General features: G+C 40.4%; 1 protein-coding gene across 1 annotated transcript in view; it reads right to left on the reverse strand.

The window, feature by feature from the left end:
* Positions 1-26916, reverse strand: part of MPPED2 (metallophosphoesterase domain containing 2) — a 174949-nt gene that overhangs the window by 79780 nt on the left and 68253 nt on the right. Inside the window, exon 4 of the mRNA XM_070762101.1 lies at positions 7527-7752. Coding sequence (XP_070618202.1) covers positions 7527-7752 — 226 coding nt within the window. The remainder of the gene's footprint in view (positions 1-7526; positions 7753-26916) is intronic.

Below are 26916 nucleotides of genomic sequence, written 5' to 3' on the forward strand. Positions count from 1 at the left end.
AATAACAAAAGAGCTGTGAGAACAAGCAGACTTACAATAACCATCATTGTCTTTCAAATAATACTTTTTTTCTTCCTTGCAGTGAACAGATCATACTAATCAGATGAGCTAAGTTTAGTTTTCATATAAAAGCTGACACACTGAAGTAAAAGGAACAGCATCAAACTTAATTGGATGCTATTTGTGCAGTTTTATCCATTTACTCAATCTCTGCTCTCTGACATAAAAAAAGTTATGGGTTTTTTTAGTATGGAATTCAATGGTTTCTTTTAAAATATATATACACCCCTTTATAGCGTGCTTTGATTAAACTATTTCACGTCATTTAAAAACACACACAAAAAATCTGTTATACTTCTGGGCTACAGCTATTAAATAAAATCAGGAGTTTTGAATTCCAAATTTATTACGTAAAATAATGGATTATTCCAAACTTTGCTCATAGCCTTAGTTTTCTAACAAACATACAATTACAGAATATCTATTAGTGTTCCCTTGATTTTTGCGGGGGATGCGTTCCGAGACCGCCCACGAAAGTCGAATTTCTGCGAAGTAGAGATGCGGAAGTAAATACACTATTTTTGGCTATGAACAGTATCACAAGCCTTCCCTTAACACTTTAAACCCCTAAATTACAATTTCCCATTCCCTTAGCAACCATTTAGATTATTTCTCACCATGGTTATTTATTAAAGTTTATTAAAAAAAATATTTATTAAAGGCGGACAAAAGTTTGGCGATGACATATGATGTCATCGGGCGGGAAAAACCGTGATATAGAGGGAAAAATTGCGAAGTATTTTTTAATTAATATTTTTGAAAATCCGTGGTACAGTAGTCCCTCGCTATACCGCGCTTCACCTACTGCGGCTTCACTTCATCGCGGGTTTCTGAGGAAGTCGATCGGCAGATTTAAACAGCCCGCCAAACTCAATCGGCAGGTTTTTCAAAAAAAATATATACTGTATCTAAAATTGTAAATACTGTATTTAAATACTGTATCTAAAATAAATACTGTGTGGGAAGGGTTTATAAACACTTAAAACAATGAAAACTTACCAAACAATTACAATATAAATACTTAAATAAGTACTATCAGTCGATAAATTCCCCATCGCGGATTTCACCTATCGCGGCCAGGTCTGGAATGTAACACCAGCGATAGGTGAGGGACTACTGTATAGACTTTTCGCAAAGTTCGAACCCGCGAAAATCGAGGGAATACTGTACTTTCCTTATTCAGAAGAAATTAAATACTATGCAGTGAAGGGCTGCCCATTGCTACGGAGTCTATGGAGAGGGGCGGCATACAAATCAAATAAATAAATAAATGGATGGATGGATGGATGAATAAATAAATAAATAAAATTAAATAAATAAATACATAAATAAATAAAATTAAATAAATAAATAAAATTAATTAAATAAAATTAAATAAATAAAATTGAATAAACAAATAAATAAATAAATAAATTGCTGGCACTACTGATGAGCTCCCAGTGATGGGTGCAGTCACATCTGGCATGCGCACATATGCCAGTATGAGATTCGGTTTCCGCGCAGGTGCAGGAAGCAAAATCTCATGCGAGGATATCCGTGTGTGAGAGATAGACCGTTGAACTTACCTGAACGGTCTTCTCGATGCACTGCAAGGAGAGTCCAAGATGGGTTATACTTCAGTCTGATTGGTAGGGACTGAGTTTTAATTTAAATAATTACTAGGCAGGCACCGCCTCCCCCCTTAGCCCTCCAGTCTAAAGTAAGGCGAAGGAGCAGTAAAGCAAAAAACATTTATTAAACAATTGAACTGTCAACATGAAACTGTAACCATATAGCTCAAACCCCACAGAAACCCTGGTCTCAGAGTCGGGAGGGTTTGGACTCTCCTTGCAGTGCATCGAGAAGACCGTTCAGGTAAGTTCAACGGTCTTTCTCCAATGCACTTGCAAGGAGAGTCCAAGATGGGATATACCCAAGTTACGATCACAGGGAGGGGCAAGACTAGACCAGGGGTTCCACATAAGAACATACCCCTTGCAGTACCCTCCTCCCAAATGCTGCTTCCTCCGAAGCAAAGGAGTCAATTCTATAATGTTTGATAAACGTTGATGGAGCTGCCCACGTGGCTGCTCTACATATGTCCTCCAACGAGGCCTGGGTCCTCCAGGCCGATGAAGCTGCCGCACTTCGAGTAGAATGTCCCGTTATCCCCGAAGGAATTGGGGATCCCTTAGTCCTGTATGCCTCAGCAATACATTCCCTCAACCATCGGCTGATAGTCTGAGAAGACACCTTAGTGCCCATAGTTCTGGTGGCAAAGGACACGAACAGGGCTTCTGTCGTTCTAACATCCTTAGTCCTTCGAACGTAAATCTTTAAGGCTCGTCTTACGTCCAGCTTATGCCATCGTAATATAGACGGATGAGTCCCACGAGCACAGAAGTCCGGAAGGATGATATCCTGAGTCCTGTGAAAGGACGTGTTTATCTTGGGTATAAATGCCGGATCTAATCTAAGGACTACCCTGTTGGGATCAAAGCGGCAAAGGTCTGGTCTTGTTGACAAGGCAGCAATCTCCGAAACCCTCCTGGCTGAAGTGATTGCAACCAGGAACGCGGTCTTTAGGGTCAACAACCTTAACGATATCTGACGGATAGGTTCAAAGGGGGGACCTGTCAGTGCGTGCAACACCAAGGGGAGGTCCCAGGAAGGAAAACGATGAATCACTGGTGGTTTGAGATTGGTCGCTCCCTTCAGAAAATCCCTGATCCATGGATGTCTGGTAAGGGAACGGTAACTGTCTGTGGAAAGGATGGTGGCCAGAGCGGCAACATGGCGGCGTAAGGTGTTAGGGGCAAGGCCCTTTTCCAGGCCAGCTTGCAGGAATGATAAGATTACCTGCGGCGACGCCGTCTGAGGATCTACCTCCTTTTGCTCACAGAACTTATGGAAGGTAGCCCAAGTTGCCTGGTAGATTCCTTGTAGATGGTCTACGGGCGGCTTGTATGGTGTCAATGACTGTGTCCGGTAGGGCCTGGCGTTTTAGATATTCCCGCTCAAGCGCCACACGGTTAGATGCCACCACTGTGGCTCCGGATGAGAGAAGGACCCCTGTGTCAGGGAGATCCGTTGGTCCGGTATCCTCCAATTGGGTGACCTCGACAGTTGCACTAGGTCTGCGAACCAGATGCGCCGGGGCCAAAACGGTGCTATCAGTATCACTTCTGCTCTCTCCTCCAGAATTTTCCGAATCACTTTGGGGAGGATGGACAGAGGAGGGAACGCATAAAGAAGACCTTGAGGCCATCGAAGTGTCAGGGCATCCACCCCTTCCGCGCCCGGGTTGGGAAATCGAGCGAAGAAGCGAGGAAGTTGGGTGTTTAGGTTTGTTGCAAACAAGTCTATCACTGGTTCCCCAAATCTCCTTACCACCTCCTGGAAAATCCTGGGATCCAGTCGCCACTCGCCCGGGTCGAGCGTCTGGCGGCTGAGCCAGTCCGCCCACACATTCTCTACTCCGGAAATGTGTTCCGCTGAAAGCGAGGCTAGATTCCCTTCTGCCCATCTGAGGAGTGATGTTGATTCCTTCATTAATCTCCGTGACCGTGTTCCCCCCTTGTCGGTTGATGTGGGACCGTGTGGAAACGTTGTCGGTCAGGATGCGCACATGTTGACCCCGTACTAGATGGGCAAGGCTGTGGAGGGCCAATGAAACAGCCTTCAACTCTAGGAAATTTATATTGATCTCTTGTAGGTCTTGAGGCTCCCAGAGTCCCTGAACCATGTGTGAAGAGAGATGTGCTCCCCACCCTGTCAAGCTGGCATCGGTTGTTATTGTAATAAGCTCCTTGTCCAGAAATAAGGATCCTTTGGTCAGAGAAGGGGACCTCCACCATTGCAGGGAGGTGCGTACTCTGGTACTGAGGGGGACTCTCCTGAGAGAGTGACTGGTCTTTTGCCTTTGATAGGGGAGCAGGAACCATTGGAGTGGGCGTAAATGGTGTCTCGCCCATGGCACTATATCTATGCAGGAAACTAAGGTTCCTAGGATTTTCGATAAAAGAGCAAGAGTGGGATATTGCTGAGGTCCCAGCTCTCTTATCAGAGTCCTGATTGTTCTTTGTCTGTCCTGGGACAGGAAAACCGCACCCAGGTTGGAGTCTATAGTGGTGCCCAGGTGGGCAAGCCGATGTGTGGGTGTTAGTTGGCTCTTTGACCAGTTGACTGTAAAGCCATGGTCTTGCAGTGTCTGTATTGTCAGTTGAGCGTCTCTGCATGCCTGTTCTCTGGTTCTCGACAGAATGACAATATCGTCTAGATACGCCATCACGCGTACCGACTGTCGTCTGAGACTGGCCGTGAGGACGTCCAGTAATTTCGTAAATGTCCTGGGGGCGGAGGATAGTCCAAAAGGCATCGCCCTGTATTGGAAGTGTCTGTCGTCTAGGTAAAATCGCAGGAATTGCCTGTGATGTGGGAAGATGGGAACGTGCAGGTAGGCTTCTTTCAAGTCTATTGACGTCATAAAATCTCTGTGTCTTATGGAGGCCAGAATAGTTTTTAGTGAGTGCATTCTGAATCTCCGGTATTTCACGTAGAGGTTCAACTGTCGGAGATTGAGGATCATTCGCACTCCTCCTGAGGATTTTGGTACAAGAAATATTGCCGAATAGAATCCCCTGCCTTGCTGGGCCAAGGGTACCTCCTCTATGGCCCCTATCTCTAGGAGGTGAGATACTTCTTGGCATAGGAGTTTTCTCTTCTGAAAGTCTGACGGGGTACGGCAAGGTAGGAAGCGATGGGGGGGAGGCCGGATGAATTCGATCCTCAGGCCCTGGGAAACCGTGGATACCGCCCATGCGTCTGCGGCTGTGGTTCTCCAGATGTCGGGGAAGAACCGCAGTCTGCCGCCTAGTGGGGTGTCTCTCTGAAAGTCACTTGTTCTTCCTAAAGCCCCTGTTACCTCCTCTGAAGGGGCGGCGACCCTGGTACGATCTGCCTCGGTCCGTCTGATAGGACCTGTCTGACCTAAAGGCTCCCTGGTTGAAGGAGCCCTGGAAGTACGGCCTCGTTGTCTGGGAGTTGGACGAGGAGGGCTCTGCTCGAAAGGGCTGGCGTCGTTGATAGGGGGTGGACCGCCTATCCTGCCGTCTGTTGGCCCTGGGCATCACCTTCTTTTTATCCTTGTCCTCGATCAGGACATCGTCAAGGACCTCCCCGAACAACTTCTTCCCCTTGAACGAGGCGGAGGCAAGACTCCACTTGGACTTGACATCCGCCTGCCAGCTGCGGAGCCAAATGAGTCTGCGCGAGGCCACAGAAGAGGCCATTGCTCGTGAAGCGAACTTGGCGGCGTTGACCGTGGCATCCGCCGAAAATTCGGTGGCCGCCAGCAGTTTGTTGAGGTCCTGACGGAGTCTTCCGTCCTCTGGGTCGGCCCTAGCCTGGATCTCCTTAATCCAGAGGAGCATGGCCCTATTAAAAAACGAGGCTGCCGAAGCGGCTCGTACGGCCCAGGCTGCCATCTGGTGGGTTCTGCGAGCCACGTTCTCTGCCCGCTTGTCCTCAGCCTTCAGGCCTTCTTGCGACTCAGAAGGTACTAGGGCGTTAGACACAAGGCCCGTTACAGGCTTGTCCACGGCTGGGAATTCCAACAGCTCCTCCATCTGTTGGTCAAAGGTGTAGAATTTACGGTCAAGGTTGGAGGGGCCCTGAGCCGCTGCTGGATTTTCCCACGGTCGCTGAATGGTCTCCAGGAACAGGTGGGAAGACGGGATGTTTACGGTCTCCTGTTTAGGGAAGATAAACAGGCCTCCTGTTGGCTGGGATGCCTCCGGAGGCACCGCTTGGCCGCTCTCACCAGCCTGATCAATAGTCAGCTTTGCCTTATTCAGGAGCACCTTGAAGAGGGAAGACTTGAACAGGCCCGTATAGGTGGGTTGTTCCGGCGGCTGGTCATCCCCGGACAGGTCATCCTCAGCTGCGCTGAAGTCATCACGGTAGGCATCCTCCTCCTCCATGGATTCCATTAAGGATTGCGTGGCAGGGGCCGTCCAGGGGTCTCTAGACCTCATTGGAGGGAGTCCCACTGGGGCCTGCTGGTGTTGTTGTGCCCCGGTGATAAGACCCTGGTTATACGTTGATTTGGATTTTGACTTTGAGGCTTTCTCCTTGGGGGTACTGGGCCTAGTAGGGGTGGTCTCCTCCCCAACCTGTGCTGCTTGGTCAGCCATGCCCCCAGGTAACACTCACGATTTTATAATATTAGTTTGAAACTCTTGCGTTGTCCACGGGGCCCCGTGTAAGCAAGGACAGTCTCTCAGAAATGAAAGCGAAAGGCCAGGAGTGCTCCTCTCTGCGCCTGCGTGCTCTCCCTGTCAGCCTCGGTAAGGGGTGTGGCTGAGTTCAGTTCCGAGCCGGCGACCTCATCAACATGGCCGCCGGCCGGTTTCTATGGCAACGCAGCAGCCTGTGGGCGGGAAACTGCAGCCGGGAGGTTTCAGACCTTCCCAAGATGGCTGCCGCCCTTTGCTGCGTCAGTGCAGCCAAGATGGCCGCGGGCCGTTGCCCTGGCAACTGATCGCAGCCTCACCGGCGGGCGGGAAGCCGGCCCCTCCCGCCTCTTGCGATCGCCTTGGAATCCTCCTTTCGAGCCGATCCGCCGCTTCCCTTGGCTGGATCGGCTCTCGCCTGCCGTCGTCGGGGGAAGGGGGGGGGTAGCTTCCTCCCCCCCCGCGGCCGCTGGAGAGAAGCGCCAACGCTCGGCCGGTGGCTTATTCGCCAAGGGGGGGACGGACCCCCCGAGGCGTCAGCCACTTCCTCGTCCTCCGGGTGCCACCTCGGAGGTAGGTCACCCGGGCGCTCACTCCCGCACCCATAAAGGCAGCTCGTTGGAGTCTCTCTGTGCTGGGTGGTTTGGGTAGGGAGGAGCTGCAGGCAACTGGGTGAAACCCACGGGAGGTTTGGAACCCAGGCCCGCCCGAGGCAATAATTCCCCGTCTGCACCTAAAGGAAAAGGAAATAAAATGCAGAGGTTAGTGCAATACAAAATAAACAGCAAAAATACAATAATTTTACTCGAGAGGTAACTCAGGCGTCCCTTTACTGCGACTGAGTTTTTTAGACTGGAGGGCTAAGGGGGGAGGCGGTGCCTGCCTAGTAATTATTTAAATTAAAACTCAGTCCCTACCAATCAGACTGAAGTATAACCCATCTTGGACTCTCCTTGCAAGTGCATTGGAGAATTTGCCAATTTACGTGGATGCACAGAAGCAAAAAAGTGCTGAAAATTGTCAAAATCTCGCACGCGCAAGCATCCTCAAGCAAGGTTTCACTTCCTGCGCATGCGCAGAAGCTGAATCTTGCATGCGTCAGGAATGCAGAGATGCATGTGCATGTCCGTTTTTCCAACTGGGACTGCTCACCGGACCTTCCATGCAGCAGCCCACTACTGATTAAGGTAAGAATTTCACAGATTGTGGAACTAATTACATATGTATGCACAGAAAAGTAAATTTTAGACTTACCAGGGGGCGCCATATATTCGGAATCCTTTGACGGTTACTTCAGAATCTTGCAAGTAAATACTATTTGTCAAAAGTGACTGAACATTGTCAAAGTCCTCTGGTTTCAATTTGGATACAGAAGGAAAGCGGTAGTAATCCTGTTTTACAAGGTCTGCCATGAATTCCTTATCAAATGTTAGTTCATGATTCCCAGCAATCACTATTTTGTAATCATATGGCAAATTTCCTGAAACAATACAGAAATAGAACAATTATTTATTTATAAAACTGCTGTACCAAACCAAACATAGATCTCACTTTTAAACTCAGACTGGACAGATTTTGTTCAAGGAAAATCACAAGAAAGAAAGGCATATTGTTAATAATATTTAGAGGGTTGATGCATTGAAGAAGAATTTACAGAATAATTCATAGAGTTGGTCATCTTTTTATTCAGAAGTATGCAACCTCAACACCAGAGTCACACTATTCTTTCTAAGAGTATGTCTGAAACTACTTGCCCAATGGAACAGGAACATTAATACATATGTAGGGTGTAATTTTGTTCATTATATACAATTGATTACATTAAATTTTGACTTGAAATTTTAAAAAATCAAATGTAGTATTTGTTATGGCTGTAGTCAATATTCTTTGCTCTACTCCACCAAGTTTTATGTTCTATGTTCTACCAACTTCGAAAGTATTCCATTGAAAGGCAACAGACTGGAACACAGTCCTTGCTGTATTCATTAATGATTCAGACTCACCCTTCCAATCTGGTGTTTCCAGATGTATTATGTTTTCCTAACTGAACAAAAGTTTGCAATCTACATCTCAAGGGCATCAGATTGAAAAAGGTTCAAATGAAATTTATGAGAAAAATAAGCACTTTCTATTACTACTAAATACCAACCTGATGACACACAACCATTATGGCAATCAAAAACAATACATTATGTCAGATTCATTAATATGGTAATGTTAACTCTTATGTTAACCTGTTAAGTCTTGGCTTATAACTATTTTTCTTTCTTAATTATTCACTCTCTCCAATCTTCTGCATATTTGCTATCACAATTTTTATATTGTCAAAATTTTTCAGAAAAAGGGGAGATTTACAAATTTCATAAACCCCCCTTTTCTTGTTTGCCTTACTTGCAACGTCTGCCAAAAAATTTAAATAAAATGGATCATTTTATAATACATTAAATTTGGTTAATTATCCAAATGAGCCAAGAGAAGGATCCACTGACTCATTCCTGATCACATTTCAAATAGCCCATAATCCTGTTCAACATTATTGAGCTAGAAATATAGTAGGACTGCATAGGTATGCATTTTTGTCAGCTCTTAGGACACCATAATAATTTAGGGAGGTTTTTTAAATCAATATCACTTAGAGAAGAAACTTCAGTATGTAACAATGTATATACTGTACATATGTCAAGATAGCCACTTAGGTTCAGGCTATCACTGTAAAAGTACGAAAATGATTAATTGTTTCATTTGTTTATCTTGGAAAGGTAGCCTATAAATATGACTGCGATATTATATGGCCATTTATAACATTATAAGAACAGTGCATTCATTTTCTTAAAATTTTATTCATCATAAACTAAGAACTCTACAGGTCAGGTTTCTGAACCCGTACTAGCTTGGATCACTTCCACAAAAATAGCAATTTTAGTGAAGTCCACTTGATTCTTCAAAATTTTGCAATTTGAAAATCCTGTTACGTTTCACTGCTGGTACACTATTCTATTCATGATTGCTAAATTCTGTTACTCCATATCCAATACTCCAACTCCTCCCAGAGATTAGAATTGCCCCCACCCTCCTTGCCTTTCGTAAGTTACTTAAAACCCACCTCTGCCGCCAGGCATGGGGGAATTAAGACTTTTTTCTCCCCCTAGGCCATTACAACTGTATACATGGTATGTTTGTATGTATGTTTGGTTTTTATATATTAAGGGGTTTTAATTTGCTTTTAGTATTGGATTTTATTGTATATTTTCATGATTGTTGTTAGCCGCCCCGAGTTTTCGGAGAGGGGCGGCATATAAATCCAATAAAACTAAAAACTAAACTAAAAAAAAAGCATTTCAATCACAATGTTGTCTGATTTTGCACTAATAATAGAAACATAGAAGACTGACGGCAGAAAAAGACCTCATGATCCATCTAGTCTGCCCTTATACTATTTTCTGTATTTTATCTTAGGATAGATATATGTTTATCCCAGGCATGTTTAAATTCAGTTACTGTGGATTTATCAACCACGTCTGCTGGAAGTTTGTTCCAAGGATCTACTATTCTTTCAGTGAAATAATATTTTCTCATGTTGCTTTTGATCTTTCCCCCAACTAACTTCAGATTGTGTCCCCTTGTTCTTGTGTTCACTTTCCTATTAAAAACACTTCCATCCTGAACCTTATTTAACCCTTATTTAACCCTCCTGAATCTTATTTAACCAATAGAAGCAATTCCAGATTGCTTCTATTGGTGTAGAAAAATGAACTTCTATGCAAATATAGATAAATGCATAATAGAGAATATTGGGCCCAAGTTTCCCCAAAGCTTTCAAGATTGATTATTTGGAGATGAGAAAAGAGGGAAAATGTGAAATAACTTGGTTAAGACCAGACATTAAGCAAAAAAATAACAACAACGGGAAGATATTTTTTTGCTAACAGATCTTTTGCCATACCTATGGATTAAAAGTTAAACATCTTTCCCATTTCAGTGAACCCACTTTTCTGTAATTTAACTCCTTCCTCCAGTGCTATCCCCCAACATACTCAATATGTAGAAGTCAGAATTATTGTTCAGAATGGAATATTTATTCTCTTTAATCCAACTCCTATAGTTTGTTCAAGCTTCCTCCCCCCCCCCAACATGTTTGACTTTAATAAACTTCTTGGTAAACATAACTAAGGAGACTAACGCAAAGCAAGAACCACTTTTGAAGTAATACCGGCTCAATGAAATGATCAATGTATTCTCCAAATTAACCAAATGTAATTCAAATATACATATAATCTCAAACTAAACAATGCAATGCAACAGTATGATGGCCCTTCTCTTTCTCTCTCTCTCTCCCTCCTTCCCCCCCCCCCCATCTCTCTCACACACAGAGGGCCGAACATCAAAATTCTTTAACAAAACTTTCATCATCATTACTACTTTAACTGCTGTCAGTTTCAAAAGTGGTAACTGAGCTGGACAGAGACTGGAAGGACAGTTGAGAAGCATGGGAAAAATCAATCAAGGTGGGTATAAAAAGCAAACAACTAAATACTTTGGTTTTATGCAAGGAAAACATCAAACTACAACACAAGGAAAAGAGAAGGCCAAGACCTATGGAGTCCTGTGAAAAATCTAAGGCTCACACATAAAAGCTCTCCTTTGTTCAAACTGTTGTTAGACACAACAAAATACAAGTGTTACGTAAGAGCAAGCTCTGCCTCTGACCTTTCACTGGGTAACCGTCAGGCTTCATTAATTTTCACAAGGCCTGACAGCTCTAGCGTTAATACTCACGCTTGCTGATCGAGCCACACAGCAGGTTCAGAACTGCTACTTTCTCCTCTGAAACTCATGCATTAGGATTCCTTCCATGCTGGCAATGGAAAACCAAGTCTAAGAAACATTAAACACAAAAAACTACGTTACAATAATGCCAAGGTTGAGCCATAAACCCATGAAAGCAGGAAACCCCTGCCTACTCCTTCTAATAGGCCTGCTTGGGCAAAGGCATATGCTGATCTCCATCAGAGTCCTCAATGCCAGGCTATGTCATTCTCAAACTATTGGCTTACAATAGCATACATACCTGCCCAGTGGCAGATTTATTTGAGATAAGCGTAAATTGGTATCACCACCTGGAACAGGAGACATGAAATCCACTGCCCCATCGGGGCTAATTTAAAGCTCCAATAGGAATTAGCAATGGAATTAGTGCTCCATAATTTATGTCTCAACCATAACATTATTTTAATGTAACTGTTTGTGATTAATACCCTTCATTTTGTTAAACAATAAGAAGCATATTACATAAATGATAGATTATTTTATTCAAAAAATTCTAATATGATTTTATTTCTTTTTTATTATGGGTTTTCTAAACAATTCTAGCCAGTAAAAAGATTCCATCAGTATATTTTAAATTGTGTTGAACATTTGTCTTTAATCTATGCATCAATTTATGTTTAATTCCATACTTGAGTATATCTAATGAAGTTTATACATATGTTAACATGCATTAGACTGCAATTTTCAATTCTTAATGACCCCTTGATAATTTAACAAGCATTTTCTATTGTGTTGGCTGTCATATTAAAAAAAACCCCACAAACGAATAAAGCTCTGTTCAGTTTATCTACTTACTTCAAAAAGGTAAACTTTCCCCTCCCAATATAAGTAATTTAGGATTCTTTTTTACTACAAGAAGACAATCTTACACTCAGTCCAATCTAGAAGATTCACAGTACTTAGACTGAGACCAATAATCCAGACATTCACAAGGTGTGGTATGCCTCTTTTAAAGATGTTTAGTATTTTAAGATAAATTGATGTCCAGCTTTTAAACAGTGCTTGAAGTTGAGTATTCACAATATTTTTTTTCATTACTGTTTTGACTATATTAGTCTCCCAATGCAATGACCCAGTACTGTATTTCCTGCAGTGGAAAGAGAATTCACTGGCAGGAAAAATCCTAATAGGTAAGTGGATGTTTAAGTGGATGTTTCCATAGGAAAGGAAAAGAAATTCACTTCAACTGACTACAAGAATCCAGTTGTACCACTGTTGGGTGGGACTAGACAGACCAATAATAATTTCCCACTTTTGCAAATATTGCAGACATCTATTAATTTCTTATCATGATATTTAAATAAATAGAAATTGTGTTATGCAAATAAAGGAAATGGAACAATTTTAAAATAGGTCAATATTTTGAAGGAAAATATATGAGAATATATATTAGCATAGAGGAATAGAGAGATAGTCTCAAGATTGCAAGAGTGGTTAGTAAACAGCAGCTCAGGCCTGCAAATGAGGAAGGTGTGTGAAACTCATTAATCATCCTTGATTTTCTCACATCAGGCAATCATTAGGGGCAGAGTAACTCTGTCAGTCTTTCAAGATTCTTATTATGCCCTTACAATGAGATAGTGAATTTCTTGGCTGTTTCCTGACCTAGCTTACCATAAAGAAATAACATATTTTGGGGGTCATGGATGAGTTTTTGGCAGCTCTTCCCTATGCAATATGGTTGCAGAGAAAAAATGCTTAGCTATTAGAAGTACTGTTAGTTTCTTTTCTAATCGGCAATTTCGGAATTGTAATACATAACTTATGTCCCACTTTCAGCATGAGGCCCAGCCGATTGATTGTAGCATAATTTTAAGGAAAATGTAAAAATGCTTCTTCAGATGCAGGTGATAATTCTCATACGAAGAAACACTTCATTTAAGTGTTTCTTAAATATTTATTTAAGCTTATTTGACCTAATTAAAGAATTGAGCTTACAAATACAGGTGATAAATTCTGGTTCAGCACATTTCTGCTGATTCTCCTTTGAAGCATTTTTGCTGAAGAATAATGAGTTTTAGATTTTGAGATGGGACAATGGAGTAGTCTCCCACTGATTTCATATGCCAGCCATTAACAATCCTAAACAGCTTATAAAGATACAGTGATCCCCCGGGTTTTGCGATCTCGATCTTTGCGAAAGGCTATATGCGATTTTTCCACCCGATGACGTCACTCCCTTCCTTTCTCATCTTTCTTTCTCTCTCTCTTTCTTTATCTTGCTTCTTCCTCTCTCACACTCTCTTCCTCCCTCTCTCATCTTTCTTTCCTTCTCTCTCTTTCTCTATCTCTCCCCCTCTTGCTCTCGAGCGGCGGGCGGCACCCAGGGAAGGTTCCTTCGGCCGCCCAGCAGCTGATCTGCTCGGCAGCGCAGTAGCAGCGAGGAGCCGAAGATGGGGTTTCCCCTTTGCGTGGGCAACGGGGAAACCCCATCTTCGGCTCCTCGCTGCTACTGCGCTGCCGAGCAGATCAGCTGCTGGGCGGCCGAAGGAACCTTCCCTGGGTCTTCAACTCCCAGAGCGGCGGACAAGCGGCGGCCGAACAAGCAGCGGACAAGCGGCGGGCGGACAAGAAAAGCGGCGGCCGGACAAGCGGCGGCCGGACAAGCGGTGGCCGGAAAAGCGGACAAGCGGCGGACAAGCGGCGGACAAGCGGCGGGCAGAAAAGCGGCGGCCGGACAAGCAGAGGACAAGCTGAAAAGCGGCGGACAAGCGGGCAGGCAGGCGGCTCCTCAGCTGCTGGGTCTTCCCAGGTGCGGAAGTAAAAACACCATCTGCGCATGCGCGGCTATGGAAAAAGGGGCGCGCATGCGCAGATGGTGTTTTTACTTCCGCACCACTACATCCCGAAAAATCGATTATCGCGAGGGGTCTTGGAACGGAACCCTCGCGATAATCGGGGGATCACTGTACTGTGAAATATGAAATACGGAAAACACAAGGAGTCACCTTAAAAAACATGGCTAAATAAAATGTTGAGAATCACAATGTTGAGAATCCAGTTATGGATTCAGTCTAATAGATGTTTGTTCAATAGTGAGCATTGGCACAGAGAAAGCATAATTGACCATGAAGCCCAAATGTATTTGTTGGAAACCCAGAAAAAGTGCAAGTGTACAAGTCAATAATTCAAGCAGTGCACTGTATAGCAACAGAGGAACAACATGGTGCCCTGATTTACAAACATCATTGATTACAATGTGAGACAGAAACAACAAACCAGCCCTATCTAATGGGGGGGGGGGAGCATTGCAAAATTAAAAAAAACCCAATCTAATCAAATCATCATCCAAAGTATAAGTCAAATGGTATCATCTTAAAACTATTTGAAAAAGCCAATAAGGAAAGAGTCAGGTGTATTTCTGGGGGCAAGGTCATTCACAACCTTTATTTATTTATTTATTTTTATTTATTTATTTATTTTGTCCAATACACAATGAGGGTTTTAGTGGGTGTATTTATATATACACATAGAAAAATACATGATGAAGGTTATAGAGGAGATACTCATAGTAAAATATATCTAAGAAAGAATAGAAAATAAGATATAGTAATAGAACATATCAATGAAAGAATAGAAGAGATATAGGAATAGAAGAAAGGTATAGGAGATATAGGAGAGTAATAGGACAGGGGACGGAAGGCACTCTAGTGCACTTGTACTCGCCCCTTACTGACCTGTTAGGAATCTGGAGAGGACAACCGTAAATAATCTAAGGGTAAAGTGTTGAGGGTTTGGGGATGACACTATGGAGTCCGGTAATGGGTTCCATGCTTCGACAACTCGGTTACTGAAGTCATATTTTTTACAGTCAAGTTTGGAGCTCTTAATATTAAGTTTAAATCTGTTGTGTGCTCTTGTGTTGTTGTGGTTGAAGCTGAAGTAGTTGCCGAGAGGCAGGACTTTAGGCCATCACACATAGAAAGATTCCTGTTCTTAGTCCATTTCTCTTGTTTTTAGGAGACTTCCTAAAGACTACCACTAGATATTGAACAACAGTGTAGATGGCTCCTAAGGGATTCTGAAGACATGTTGTAAAAGGATTTACAAACTAGTCCTTTCAAATGGATTCAGAAATTAATGCTGCAGCCCCTCCCCCAATCATACTTCATGCCACATGCAAGCTTCTGTTGCAAGACTTCAGGTCACACCAACCCCATAATAACTCCTATTGCATAATATTGTCTAAAACACAAATCTAACAATAATCTCCCCTTCTCTCATTTGGGTCCATGAGAGTTAAATAAACTCTTTGGCTAATATAAGCCACATTTGACTTCTTCCTTATTTGAAGCTGTCAAAGCCACTGGTGTCCGATAACTTCTGTTCAACTTCTCCAGCCTTTTCATATTATCTAATATAATTTCTGCCTTAAGTTATTGATATTTTCACTTTTCTCCTCCAACGTCCAATAACATCCAACTCTGTATTGGTCTTCCACAACTTTGGTGAAAACATCTATCAAGTCCTTCCATCACAGCAAACCATGCCAATGCAATTCTCTCTGCTACCAAAACTCCCCAAATAGAGAATAGAATAGAATTTTTTATTGGCCAAGTGTGATTGGACACACAAGGAATTTGTCTTGGTGCTTATGCTCTCAGTGTACATAAAAGAAAAAGATACATTTGTCAAGAATCATGTGGTATAACACTTAATGATTGTCATAGGGGTCAAATAAGCAATGAAGAAACAATCAATATTAATAAAAATCTTAGGATACAAGCAACAAGTTACAGTCATACAGTCCTAAGTGGGAGGAAAAGGATGATAGGAATGATGAGAAAAAACTAGTAGAAATAGAACTGCAGACTTAGTAAAAAGTTTGACAGTGTTGAGGGAATTATTTGTTCAGTAGAGTGATGGCGTTCGGGGGGGAAACTGTTCTTGTTTCTAGTTGTCTTGGTGTGTAGTGCTCTGTAGCGACGGTTTGAGTGTAGGAGTTGAAATAATTTGTGTCCAGGATGTGAGGGGTCAGTAAATATTTTCGCCACCCTCTTTTTGACTCATGTAGTATACAGGTTCTCAATGGAAGGCAGGTTGGCAGCAACTGTTTTTTCTGCAGTTCTCATTATCCTCTGAATTCTGTGTTGGTCTTGATGGGTTGCAGAACCAAACCAGACAGTTATAGAGGTGCAGATGACAGACTCAATGATTCCTCTGTAGAACTGTATCAGCAGCTCCTTGGGCAGTTTGAGCTTCCTGAGTTGGCGCAGAAAGAACATTCTTTGTTGTGCTTTTTTGATGATGTTTTTGATGTTAGGTGACCATTTTAGGTCTTGAGATACTTTAGAACCTAGAAATTTGAAGGTCTCTACTGTTGATATTGTGTTGTCTCGTATTGTGAGAGGTGGAAGGATATAATAATGTCATGAAATAACAGTGAACATAACAATATTATTGTGTATTGTATTATATTGTACAATATTGTATTACATTGCATTGTATATTCTATATGTTTTAATTTATATGTTGCCAATCTCCCCAATAAAGTGACTCTGGACAGCCTACAAAGAATAAAGAGATAAATGTAAAAACAATTACATATAAAAACTAGAACCAAGGAAAGTTGCCTAAAAAGCACAACATTTTGCACAGTTCTATGCAATGGAAATGCACTACTTGCAGATGACAATTGATATACTATATTGCAATGTTACCCTGGTGGTATAGGTATTATTAGTATCGTTAGTAGTAGTGTCTCAAATTTCAAGTGTTTTTAAATATGCTACAATGGAAAAATTTTTCATCTTCTGTTGAAATACCTACTTTGAACGAATTATTCTTCTCAAAGTAGGAATACATCAGCAATAAACTATTTTTCTCACTAATTGAAACCAGGGTAGATGGGTGAGAGGAGATTCTGCACGTCCCAAATCTTCCTTGTTCACAAATGTTTTCTATTTATTTCATAAGGGGAACCACATAATGTGCCAAATTGTCTTCCACAGAAGCCTAAATAAAGAGGAGTTCCATGTGAATATCATAGTACAGTACATACTGTAAATAGTGGAGGACCAGGATGTAAGATTACATTTTTTTAGACAGCACATTAGGTGTTGTCCTTTTTTTTAAAAAAGTAACAAAGTCAAAAAATATGAATATCAAAAACTAAACTAAGAAAAAAGAAAAAGAAAAAAATACAAACAAATGACCTCCCCTTCACTAAAACAAATACAGTTTCAGTAACTTATATTTTCTAACATTTCAACCAAAGGTCTTCTTTTCTGGTAATTTGTTTTATCTATAAGTGAATTATAAAGCCTTGCATTATAAAACTTTGTCATTCAGTTTTAATCAACAAATCCATTAAGAGCCTCAAATAACAGCAAATCACTTCCATAGTGTTTTGTTTTATTTTTAACACAGCAACTTAACACAATAAAAAATCTCTTCTTCCCATATCTTTCTTCTTATCTATAACCAAATCTTTAAAGCTTCATCATTTGAACCAATCAAGCAAAATCCATTCAAGACTGTCAGAAATAACAGAATACTGATTTTATTCATTTCAAATAGTGTCTTACAAATTAATTTATCATTCTCTTTGTCTTCTCTTAGAAACTCCTTCACAAGTTTAACACACATCAGAAATAACATCTATATTTTAACCTGAATCAATTTAAGCCAACTTGGTTATTTCTTTAACTTCATAGCTTACTGATTTCTCTGAAAATAGAAGACAAAATTTCTTCTTGCCATCTCAATAAATAATTTTTAAAGCCTCACCATTCAGTACCAGTTAAGAAAAAATCAATAAGAACTACTAGAAAGAACATCATATGTATATTTTAAACTTGATCAAATAATCTGACTTTAAAAGCACATTAGGTGCTTTTTAAAATCTTAATGCTTATTTCATTTAAATAGAGCAGTGTCTCAGAAGCGGATTTCATTTCATCTTTGTCTTTTCTCAGGAACTCCTTCATAAGACTAAAACATGTCCAAGTCACCCTTCTGATTTATTACTTGTGTATCCATTTTGGTTATTAAGAGTTCAGCCAATTTCACTTGCAAATCCAATGTAACATATTTTTCTATATCACTTGTAAACTTCAAACTTCCACATCCAAAATAGTCTAATTTTCAATTGTGTCCTCTTTTATCTACTCCTTTAAACCCACATTTATGGTAGCAGAGCCTTAAAAGAAATTTCTACTCTATATTGTTCCCAAATTTATTTGAATTCTTCCAAAGTTAAAATATATTTCTCCAATCTGTATCAGTGGGTTTATTTTCCTTTAATTATAATTTTCAGTTCTGTTTGGTTGTCTCAAATGTCTGGCCTTCAAAATCTCTTCTTTTCCCTTTAATTTACTACATTTTTCATGAAAAGATTTCTTAAATTTATATTCAAAATATTAATATACTTTAAATTGGAATTTAAACGTGCAGGAAAGAGAGGGGGGGAAGAGGAGTGCTGATAAGTCTTTGGTTTTGTGATTTTTTTTGTTTCTATGGCAATGAATGTTACATCAAATGAAAGCCTTATGTGGTCTAATATAGTATGTTTTCAAAATTTTGTGTTTGTAGCTTATGACAACAGTGTTCTACGTACATGGGAAAACAAAATGGTGGAGTCTAAGATGATATTCACAACAAATTAGAGCAGAAGAGTGATAAAATTCATGTTTCTGCAAGGAAAGTCCGCGAAGGATATTCATGGTGATAAGTTGCAGGTATTGGGGGATCAATGCCTTTCATATTCTACAGGTAAGAACTGGGTTGCAAAATTTAAAACGATCCACTTCAGCACCCATAATGAGGAATGTCTTGGACAACCAAGGGTGGTTGTTGGTCTGGAGATTGTTGATTCTGTGCACAACCTCATACTGGAGAATTGTTAAATTTCAGCCACAGCAATAGCAGACATCATGGGGATTTCCCGTGAATGTGCTTGTGTCATTATCCATGAACATTTGGACATGAAGAAGCTATCTGCAAAGTGGATCCTGAAATGTTTGACAACAGATCAGAAAAGCATGCGAGTGAAAACTTGCCGGCTCATTTGTCAGCATTTCCAGACTGCTAAGAACTTCCTGGATTGACTATGGATGAGACATAAATTTATTTGTATGACCCTGAAACCAAGGAGCAGTCAAAAGAGTGGAGGCACAGTGTTTCTCCTCGTCCAAAGAAGTTCAGGGTGCAAAAATCAGCCACTAAGGTGATGGCATCTTTCTTCTGGGATAAGGAGGCGTGCTGCTATTGGGCTACGTTCAAAAGGGTTCCACTAACAATGCAAGGTATTACATTGAACTTTTGGACTAATTGAAGGCAGCTCTGAAGATCAAAAGGTGTGGCAAGCTGTCCAAAGGAATCTTGTTCCTGCAAGACAAAGCCTCTGCTCACACTGCACAAGTGACCATGGCAAAACCGGTGGAGCTGTGCTTCCAGCTGGGTGATCACCCACATTATTCACCAGATGTAGCTCCCTCCGATTATCATCTGTTTCCAATCCTGAAGAAACACCTCAAGGGTACCAAATTTCACACCATTTCTGATGCCATGGCTGCTACAAATGCCTGATTTGAGGCACAACCAAAATCCTTCTTTTTGCAACGCTTACAGAATGTGAAATACCAATGTAAGAAGTATGTTGACATCAGTGGAGAATATGTGGAATAAATTTAAAGTTTCATCTTCCTATCTCGTTTCTTTCTGGATAAAGCCAAAGACCTATCAGCACCTCCTGATAGATGGATGGATGGATGGATGGATTCTCGTTCAATGGAGCTAACATCCAAGAATGGGATGACACCGTTTCTTCAGCCAAGTTCATTAGGCGGGAAGAATGCTTGTCTTTTGGTGCGCTGGATTGAAACTGTCCCAGGAAACACCAGCACCAGCAAGCCCCAAGTAGGGGCATCAGCTACCAGCCTGTGGGGAACCCCTGTTGGAGGTAGCAAAAAATGGCCAGCTGCCTGAGCAACTAAAATGTCATGGTGTTTAAGTTCATAATGTTCTACCCTAGCTGAGTGGTGCAAGTCTTCAGGCCGTCAGTCAGATGAGTGCAAAAGCTCCAGTGATGGGTCCGTTCTTGAGAAAAATGGGGCAGCGCAATCTAGTGAGGGTCAGCAGTAGGGCTGTCAGGCTGCCTTCTGTCAGGATTAACCCTGTGGCCAGATCATAATCCCCCAGACTGCTAGAATGATGTATTAGAGGCCGACATGGAGCTAAGCTCCTAGGGCCAACACGCTGACAGGCAAGAAGCCAATGGCCTTCGATTGGAGGCTTGGCTAATGGCGAGAGCTGAAGCCCTGTGCTGTTCTCAACCCAGCAACAAGAGATGACAGGAGCATCAATTGAGGAGAAAAGACTCACGATGTGAAGATCAGATGACTAGAGCAACTTCTCACAAGAATGGGAACTGATAACATTATATTCTGCCTGAGCATTGAGTCAAAAGAGGAAGAATCTAAGATGGAGGACAAAGATATCAATTTGACAGATTCAGTTCTCATTGGCTGAAAGAACGGTGTCAGCCCATTCTTGGATGTTAGCTCCACCCACTATGGAGAATGAAATTAATATGAAATATTTCATAAAATAATTCTAAGGACATTTTTACAATACCTAATATTTGAACTGCATTTATGTGTGAATAAGTGAGAGAATGACCACATTACAGTGATCCCTCGATTTTCGCGGGTTCAAACTTCGCGAAACGGCTATACCACGGTTTTTCAAAAAATATTAATTAAAAAATACTCCCCGGTTTTTTTTCTATACCACGGTTTTTCCCACCCGATGACATCATACGTCATCACCAAGAGTCACTTCTCTCTCTCTTTCTCTTTCTTTCCTGTCATTCTCTGCTTCAATCATTTTCTCATTTCTCTTTTTTCTCCCTTTTTCTATCATTTTTCTCTCTCTCTCTACCTTCCATTCTCCCCCCTCTTGCTCTCTCTCTCTTTCTCCCTCTCTGTGAGAACGCCTGCCCCACCTCTCCTGCAGCCCCCTCGCTGATAGCTGGGACGAAAGTGCTTTCAGCTAAGGGACTGTGAGAGGGGCGAGGCAGGCATTCTCAAAGCGCTCAGAGCGGCTACCGGCCGAATGAGGAGGATGAGAAGCCGTAGCCGTCAGCGCTGCTGCAGGAGGACCCGTGTCCGAAGAAAGCTGGTGAGAGGGGTGGATCGGGCGGGCAGTAGCGGCGAGGGGGGCGGAGGCGCTGGGGGGCCGGGGGCAGCCGACATTCAAAGCAATGTTTGCCGGCCTCCGCACTTTCGTCACTCCCTGCCCTAATTTCAACCCTGGCTCCCTGCGCTGCCTTGAAAAAGGGTGCGTGGGGGTAGTTTTTGGCTGTCCATAGCCAAAAATTGTGTTTTTACTTCCGCACTGCTACTTCGCGGAAAATCAACTTTCGCGGGAGGTCTTGGAACGTAACCCCCGCGAAAATCGAGGGAACACTGTACTTCAAGTGAACTTAGTGAATTTACATTTTTCCTACCTTTATTCAAACTCATACACCCTATAATATATAGCTAGATTTTGCTTCCTCAAGAAATGACAATAGTCTCAAATTCATTGACTTTAAAAGGGAGATCAGATAAGTTAATTTATGATGATCCATACTTTCTTTTTCTCTTCAATCATGATGTCTGGTGTATTATGTTCCACAATTTGGTTAGTCTGAAGTCAGAAGTCCCACAGTAGTTTTGCATGCTCATTTTTGACCACTTTTTTGGGCTTCTGATCCCATCTGTTCTTTGCCACTGGTAGATTGTTATTATTATTACTATTATTGTTTATTATTGTTTTATTGTTGTTGTTGTTGTTGTTATTGTTATTATTATTTTAAATATGCTCACATACAAAAGAGAAAATCATTTAAACTTTTTGTAGTATTTATTTACATGACTCTGTCTGACAAGTTTTTGCATATTTAACTGCTTTTAAACAATTTACAATGCAGTATTTTACATATTAAAATTTATTAAGAATGAATATCCAAGCAATATGGTCAATTGCTTGGATATTCAATTTAATTTGAAATTAAAATCATGAATAAGCAGTCTTACCAATAAACAATCAACTGTATAGCCCCTGATTGAAACATCAGGTTTTAGTGTTTCATTAAAATAACAAATTATAAAGATGTATTTCCAAATCTCAAGTACCATAAGAACTGAAATTTAATTGTGAAAGTTAATATAATACTGACTTAAGTCACTTAAGATGTTCTACCTATTTGTACCTTATTTACATTCTCTACCAGAAAAAATTGAAGGGCTGCCATTACTGTATTATCAGCTGGTTGTACAGAAATACTTGTTTATTAATAGCTCTACAAAACACCAACATCTTCTCTAATCACTCAGACAAATTCTGAAAATTATTGAAGTACACCTAGATACAATGACTATTTATTTATCTATCCTTCTAACTTGCACTCCTGTTACTAGACATTCTTTAATATATTGCTACTTTCTTCCCAAAGCAAGCTAGGAAGGAAAGAGCATTTTATGTCAAACGTATTATTTTACCAAAAGTACATATTGAGAATTATTTAGAACGTAATTTATAGACAAGGTAAAATCTTATTTTCATTGCAGTAGAATCAGACAGTCCAGTGGGAAAGAAGAATAATATTTAGCATGATTCCCGAGAGAAAGAATAATAGATCTTTCATATAAAGAACTTGTCAGGTTAAAATTTGATTTTTTTTAAAAAACTGTATTAACTATAAACTAACTTCAACATTTCTTTGGTTTAATGTTGGATCCATGAATCTTGATTTAGGATTAATGTGTCTTTGTGTATATGTTTAGCACTTTTTGTGATAATGTTTGTTCCACCCAATTCTAAAAAGAAAAATTGTTAACTTGCTATATTATACTGTAACATTGGGTTATATTATTTTAATTTTTTTAAGACAACATCATATGCTAACATTTTTATATAAAGTAGCCTTCTTCAGCATATAAAATCTATTTGTGTATCTATATATGATTTTCAGTACAAACTTTACTTAGGATTAATGTGCCTTTGTGCATATGTTTAGCACTTTTTGCAAATTAACCTCCCTATTCTTCATGCTGTACCATTCCAGAATTCAAAATTTGGAATTATTAAATTGCAAAGAAACGAAGTTCAACAATGAAACCAGAAAGGAGGTGGACTACCCTTTATATCTCATGTTCAAGGAGAATCTACATAGCTATCCAATGGAAATAATTTACACCTCTGCCCTGAGCAAGGTACAATACGCCTTCTTCCAACTTCTATGCATGCCCCATGTGCTATGTTTCTTCTTGCTTCAATGCTCTAACATTCCAGTGCTAAAGAATCAAGGAACTGAATCAAGGAACTGAATCACTAGAGATCAGTTGCTCTAATATCTGTACTTATGAAAACTTTGGAAAGTCTAGTGGTGTCCCATTTGAAAACCATCACAGATCCACTGTTAGACCCCCTGCAATTTTCATACCAAACAAACATATCAACAGATGATGCTGTTAATATGGTTCTGCAATAGATGTTACAATATCTTCAATCGCCAAAGTCCTATGCAAGGGTTCTCTTTGTAGACAGTAGTTCAGCATTCAATACCATCATTCCAGACACTCTTCTCACTAAGTTAAACCAGCTAGCGGTACCTGAACACACTTGTAAATAGATCATAAACTTCCTAACAAACAGGAAGCAGCAGATTAAGCTAAGCAGAATCACATCAGAAAGCTATACATTTAGCACAAACACACACACCAAGGATGTGTGCCCTTACCATTTCTCTTCTTTCTATATACCAATGACTGCATCTCTAACGATCCATCTACGAAGTTCGCAGATGACACAAGAGTGATCAGCCTCATTTGAGACAATGATGAATCCGCATACAGACAGAAGGTTGAACAACTAATATTGTGGTGCGACTGGAACAATCTGGAACCAAACACACTCAAAACTGTAGAAATGGTAGTAGACTTTAGGAGAAACGAGACCTTCAAATTTCTAAACTCTCTACCATATCATAAGATCTAAATTGGAGACCCAACATCAACAACATCATAAAATAGCACAACAAAGAAAGTTCTGCGCCAACTCAGAAAGCTCAAACTGCCTAAGGAGCTGCTAATACAGTTCTACAGAGGAATTATTGAGTCTGTCATCTGCACCTCTATAACTGTTTGTTTCTGCAACCCAGCAAGACAGGCACAGATTTCAGAGGATAATTAGAACTGCAGAAAAAAAACAATTACTACCAACCTGTCTTCCATAGAGGATCTGTATATTGCATGAATCAAAAAGAGGACATAAAAATATTTATAGACCACTCACATCCTGGACACAAACTGTTTCAACTCCTAGCCTCACAATGATGCTGTAGAACACTGCATACCAGAAAAAACAAGAAGAATTTTTTCCCCAACACCATCATTCTGCTAAACAAATAATTCTCTCAACACTGTCAAACTATTTATTAAGTCTGCACAACTATTAATCTTATCATTGTTTCCATCTCTCATCTCCTCACACAAATGACTGTATGGTGACTGTAATTTTGTTGCTTGTATTCTTACCATTTGCTTGACTGGTTCCTAATATGATTTCATTGCTTATTTGTATTCGGACTATCATTAAGTGTTATACCTTACTTATGATTCTTGATGAACACATCTTTTCTTTTGTGTACACTGAGAGCATATGCACCAAGACAAATTCCTTGTGTGTTTAATCAGCCTTGGCCAATAAAATTCAATTCAATTATTCTATTCCATTCCATTCCATTCCATTCCATAGAAGGAAGCACAAATACATACTGGATTTGCTGGACCCCTTCTGTGCTTTCCTGTGGCAGAACAGAACTGGAAATACTGGGAAAATCATTTGGTTGCAGAATTGTAAATGTATATTATTTACTAAATATACTATATGTGTATGCAAATGTGCGTGAGCATTATTTAATAAATCTCTTAAAATGCAATATGGTGGGGGTGGGTAAGTTGACTCAGATAGGTTGTTGTTGTTTTCTTCCTTCTTTCTCATTACATAACATGGATTTGTTGAGGGCTGTTGCAATTTCTGTTATTTCCTTTTTTTCTTATGTTTTTTTTTTCCTATGGTGGATAAACAAGATTTTTGTTTCTTTGAGCACTTGAGGGACAGGGCCCTGAACATTGTCTTCAGATGGAATGGGTACTCTTTGGCTCACTGACTGATATTCTCGAACTGTTTATTGTACTTCATGGCTGGCAACACTGAAGACAAGAACAAGTCATTTTCAAACTGCTTTGGGAATTATGGGATGAAAATAACTTGGCTCTTGAGCCTGATCGTCAGCTTTACATCTCCATTCCAGGCCATCTCAACAATATGTGAAGAATCCTAGTATCTGGAAGCTGTGGAACAAGCTTCAGCTCAACCTAAACAAGACCAAGTGGACCTTCTGCTTTGGGAGACCTTCAAGTTTTATTTTAGTTTTGTTCTGGGTTTTTTAAACAATTTTTTGAATGTTATAGTAACATAATAAAAACTAACGAGAGGCTGTAAATGTGTGAAGCCTACTGGCTGTAAATTCTTTGGCTTTGCATGTTTCAATATTCCTTATGGAAGGCAACATTTTCCCATGCAATATCACTTTGTCTTACTATGCAAATACTTTTATTTCCCATTATTCATTACAATATAACACTGAACATATGTGTTGAAATGTGAAAGAAACATTTTTACAATTTTCCCAGAAAACTCACCACTGTACAGCGCTGGTTTTTAAAACGTGCTCAAAATAAATTATTTCCACAAATTATAATGATTTTCAAGAAATCCAGTAGAAAACAAAAGATATATTGGTATCACTTTCCTTTCCCTGACCCTAGGGGAAAAGTCAGGCATATTCAGCATTAAAAACAAAAGAATCTCAGAACTTTAAAGCTGGCTGCCAGCCCAACAGCACCAAAGGATTAATTAGCAAGTCAAACAAGATGCTAATAGTCCGTAGGAAGCACAGCTTTAAAAAGCGCCTCATTTTTCTTGCAATAAGGAAAATAAAGAAGCAATTCTAGGAACCTTTATTAACCCATCCAGTCTGGATAATTACATTATGGTGAAGCTCTGCCACCTTTGCATTAATATAAGTTGCTGCATGTTGGCTTTTGGTGACACTGTATTTTGCCTGGTTCTGTGAATAAACGACAAAATGAGTGTTTTGAAGCTCAAGCTGCATTTACAGCAAATGGTTTCAACCAGACCTTTGCTCAGTGATTGTTTGATCATAAAAAGTTCATTTTCCAGCACACAAGACAAGCCCAAGAAATATTCAACTGAGTAAAGCATTTCCTTAATATAATGCTTCCATTCACTAACAATTGCTACTAAGCCAAACGAAAGAACGAGGACAAAAATAAAGCACTAAATGCTGTCTGCAATCTAGATCTTACAAATCCATCACATTATTTACATTACGGATGTATACATCATAAAATAAAAAAGTTGTTGCAGCTGGGGCATTGCTGGCCAATTCTAAATTGAACTCCATAGTTTATTAACCTCTCTGTCTCTGTCTCTGTCTCTCTCTTAGATTAAGTTTAAACATTACACATTATGTCAAAATCTGCACTGCTTTCTCTGTCAGCCCAGCTCTCTGATTCCTGTATCGTGCCTGGAAAATGATATTGCATCAAAGAGAAGAAAAACTATTCCATATTTTATTTTAACTAAAAGAATATCAAGGTAGGCATATATCCAGCAAAGATATCCAGAGTGTTTCCTTAGATTTATTGCATTGAAGGAATATGAAGTTTTAGCTATTAGTTCTTCATATAGTAATGTTTATTTGTCATTAATGGGGAAAAAACTGAATAATTTCTGAAAAGAC

Source organism: Erythrolamprus reginae, chromosome 1 (genome assembly GCF_031021105.1).
Source record: "Erythrolamprus reginae isolate rEryReg1 chromosome 1, rEryReg1.hap1, whole genome shotgun sequence".
NCBI lineage: Eukaryota > Metazoa > Chordata > Lepidosauria > Squamata > Dipsadidae > Erythrolamprus > Erythrolamprus reginae.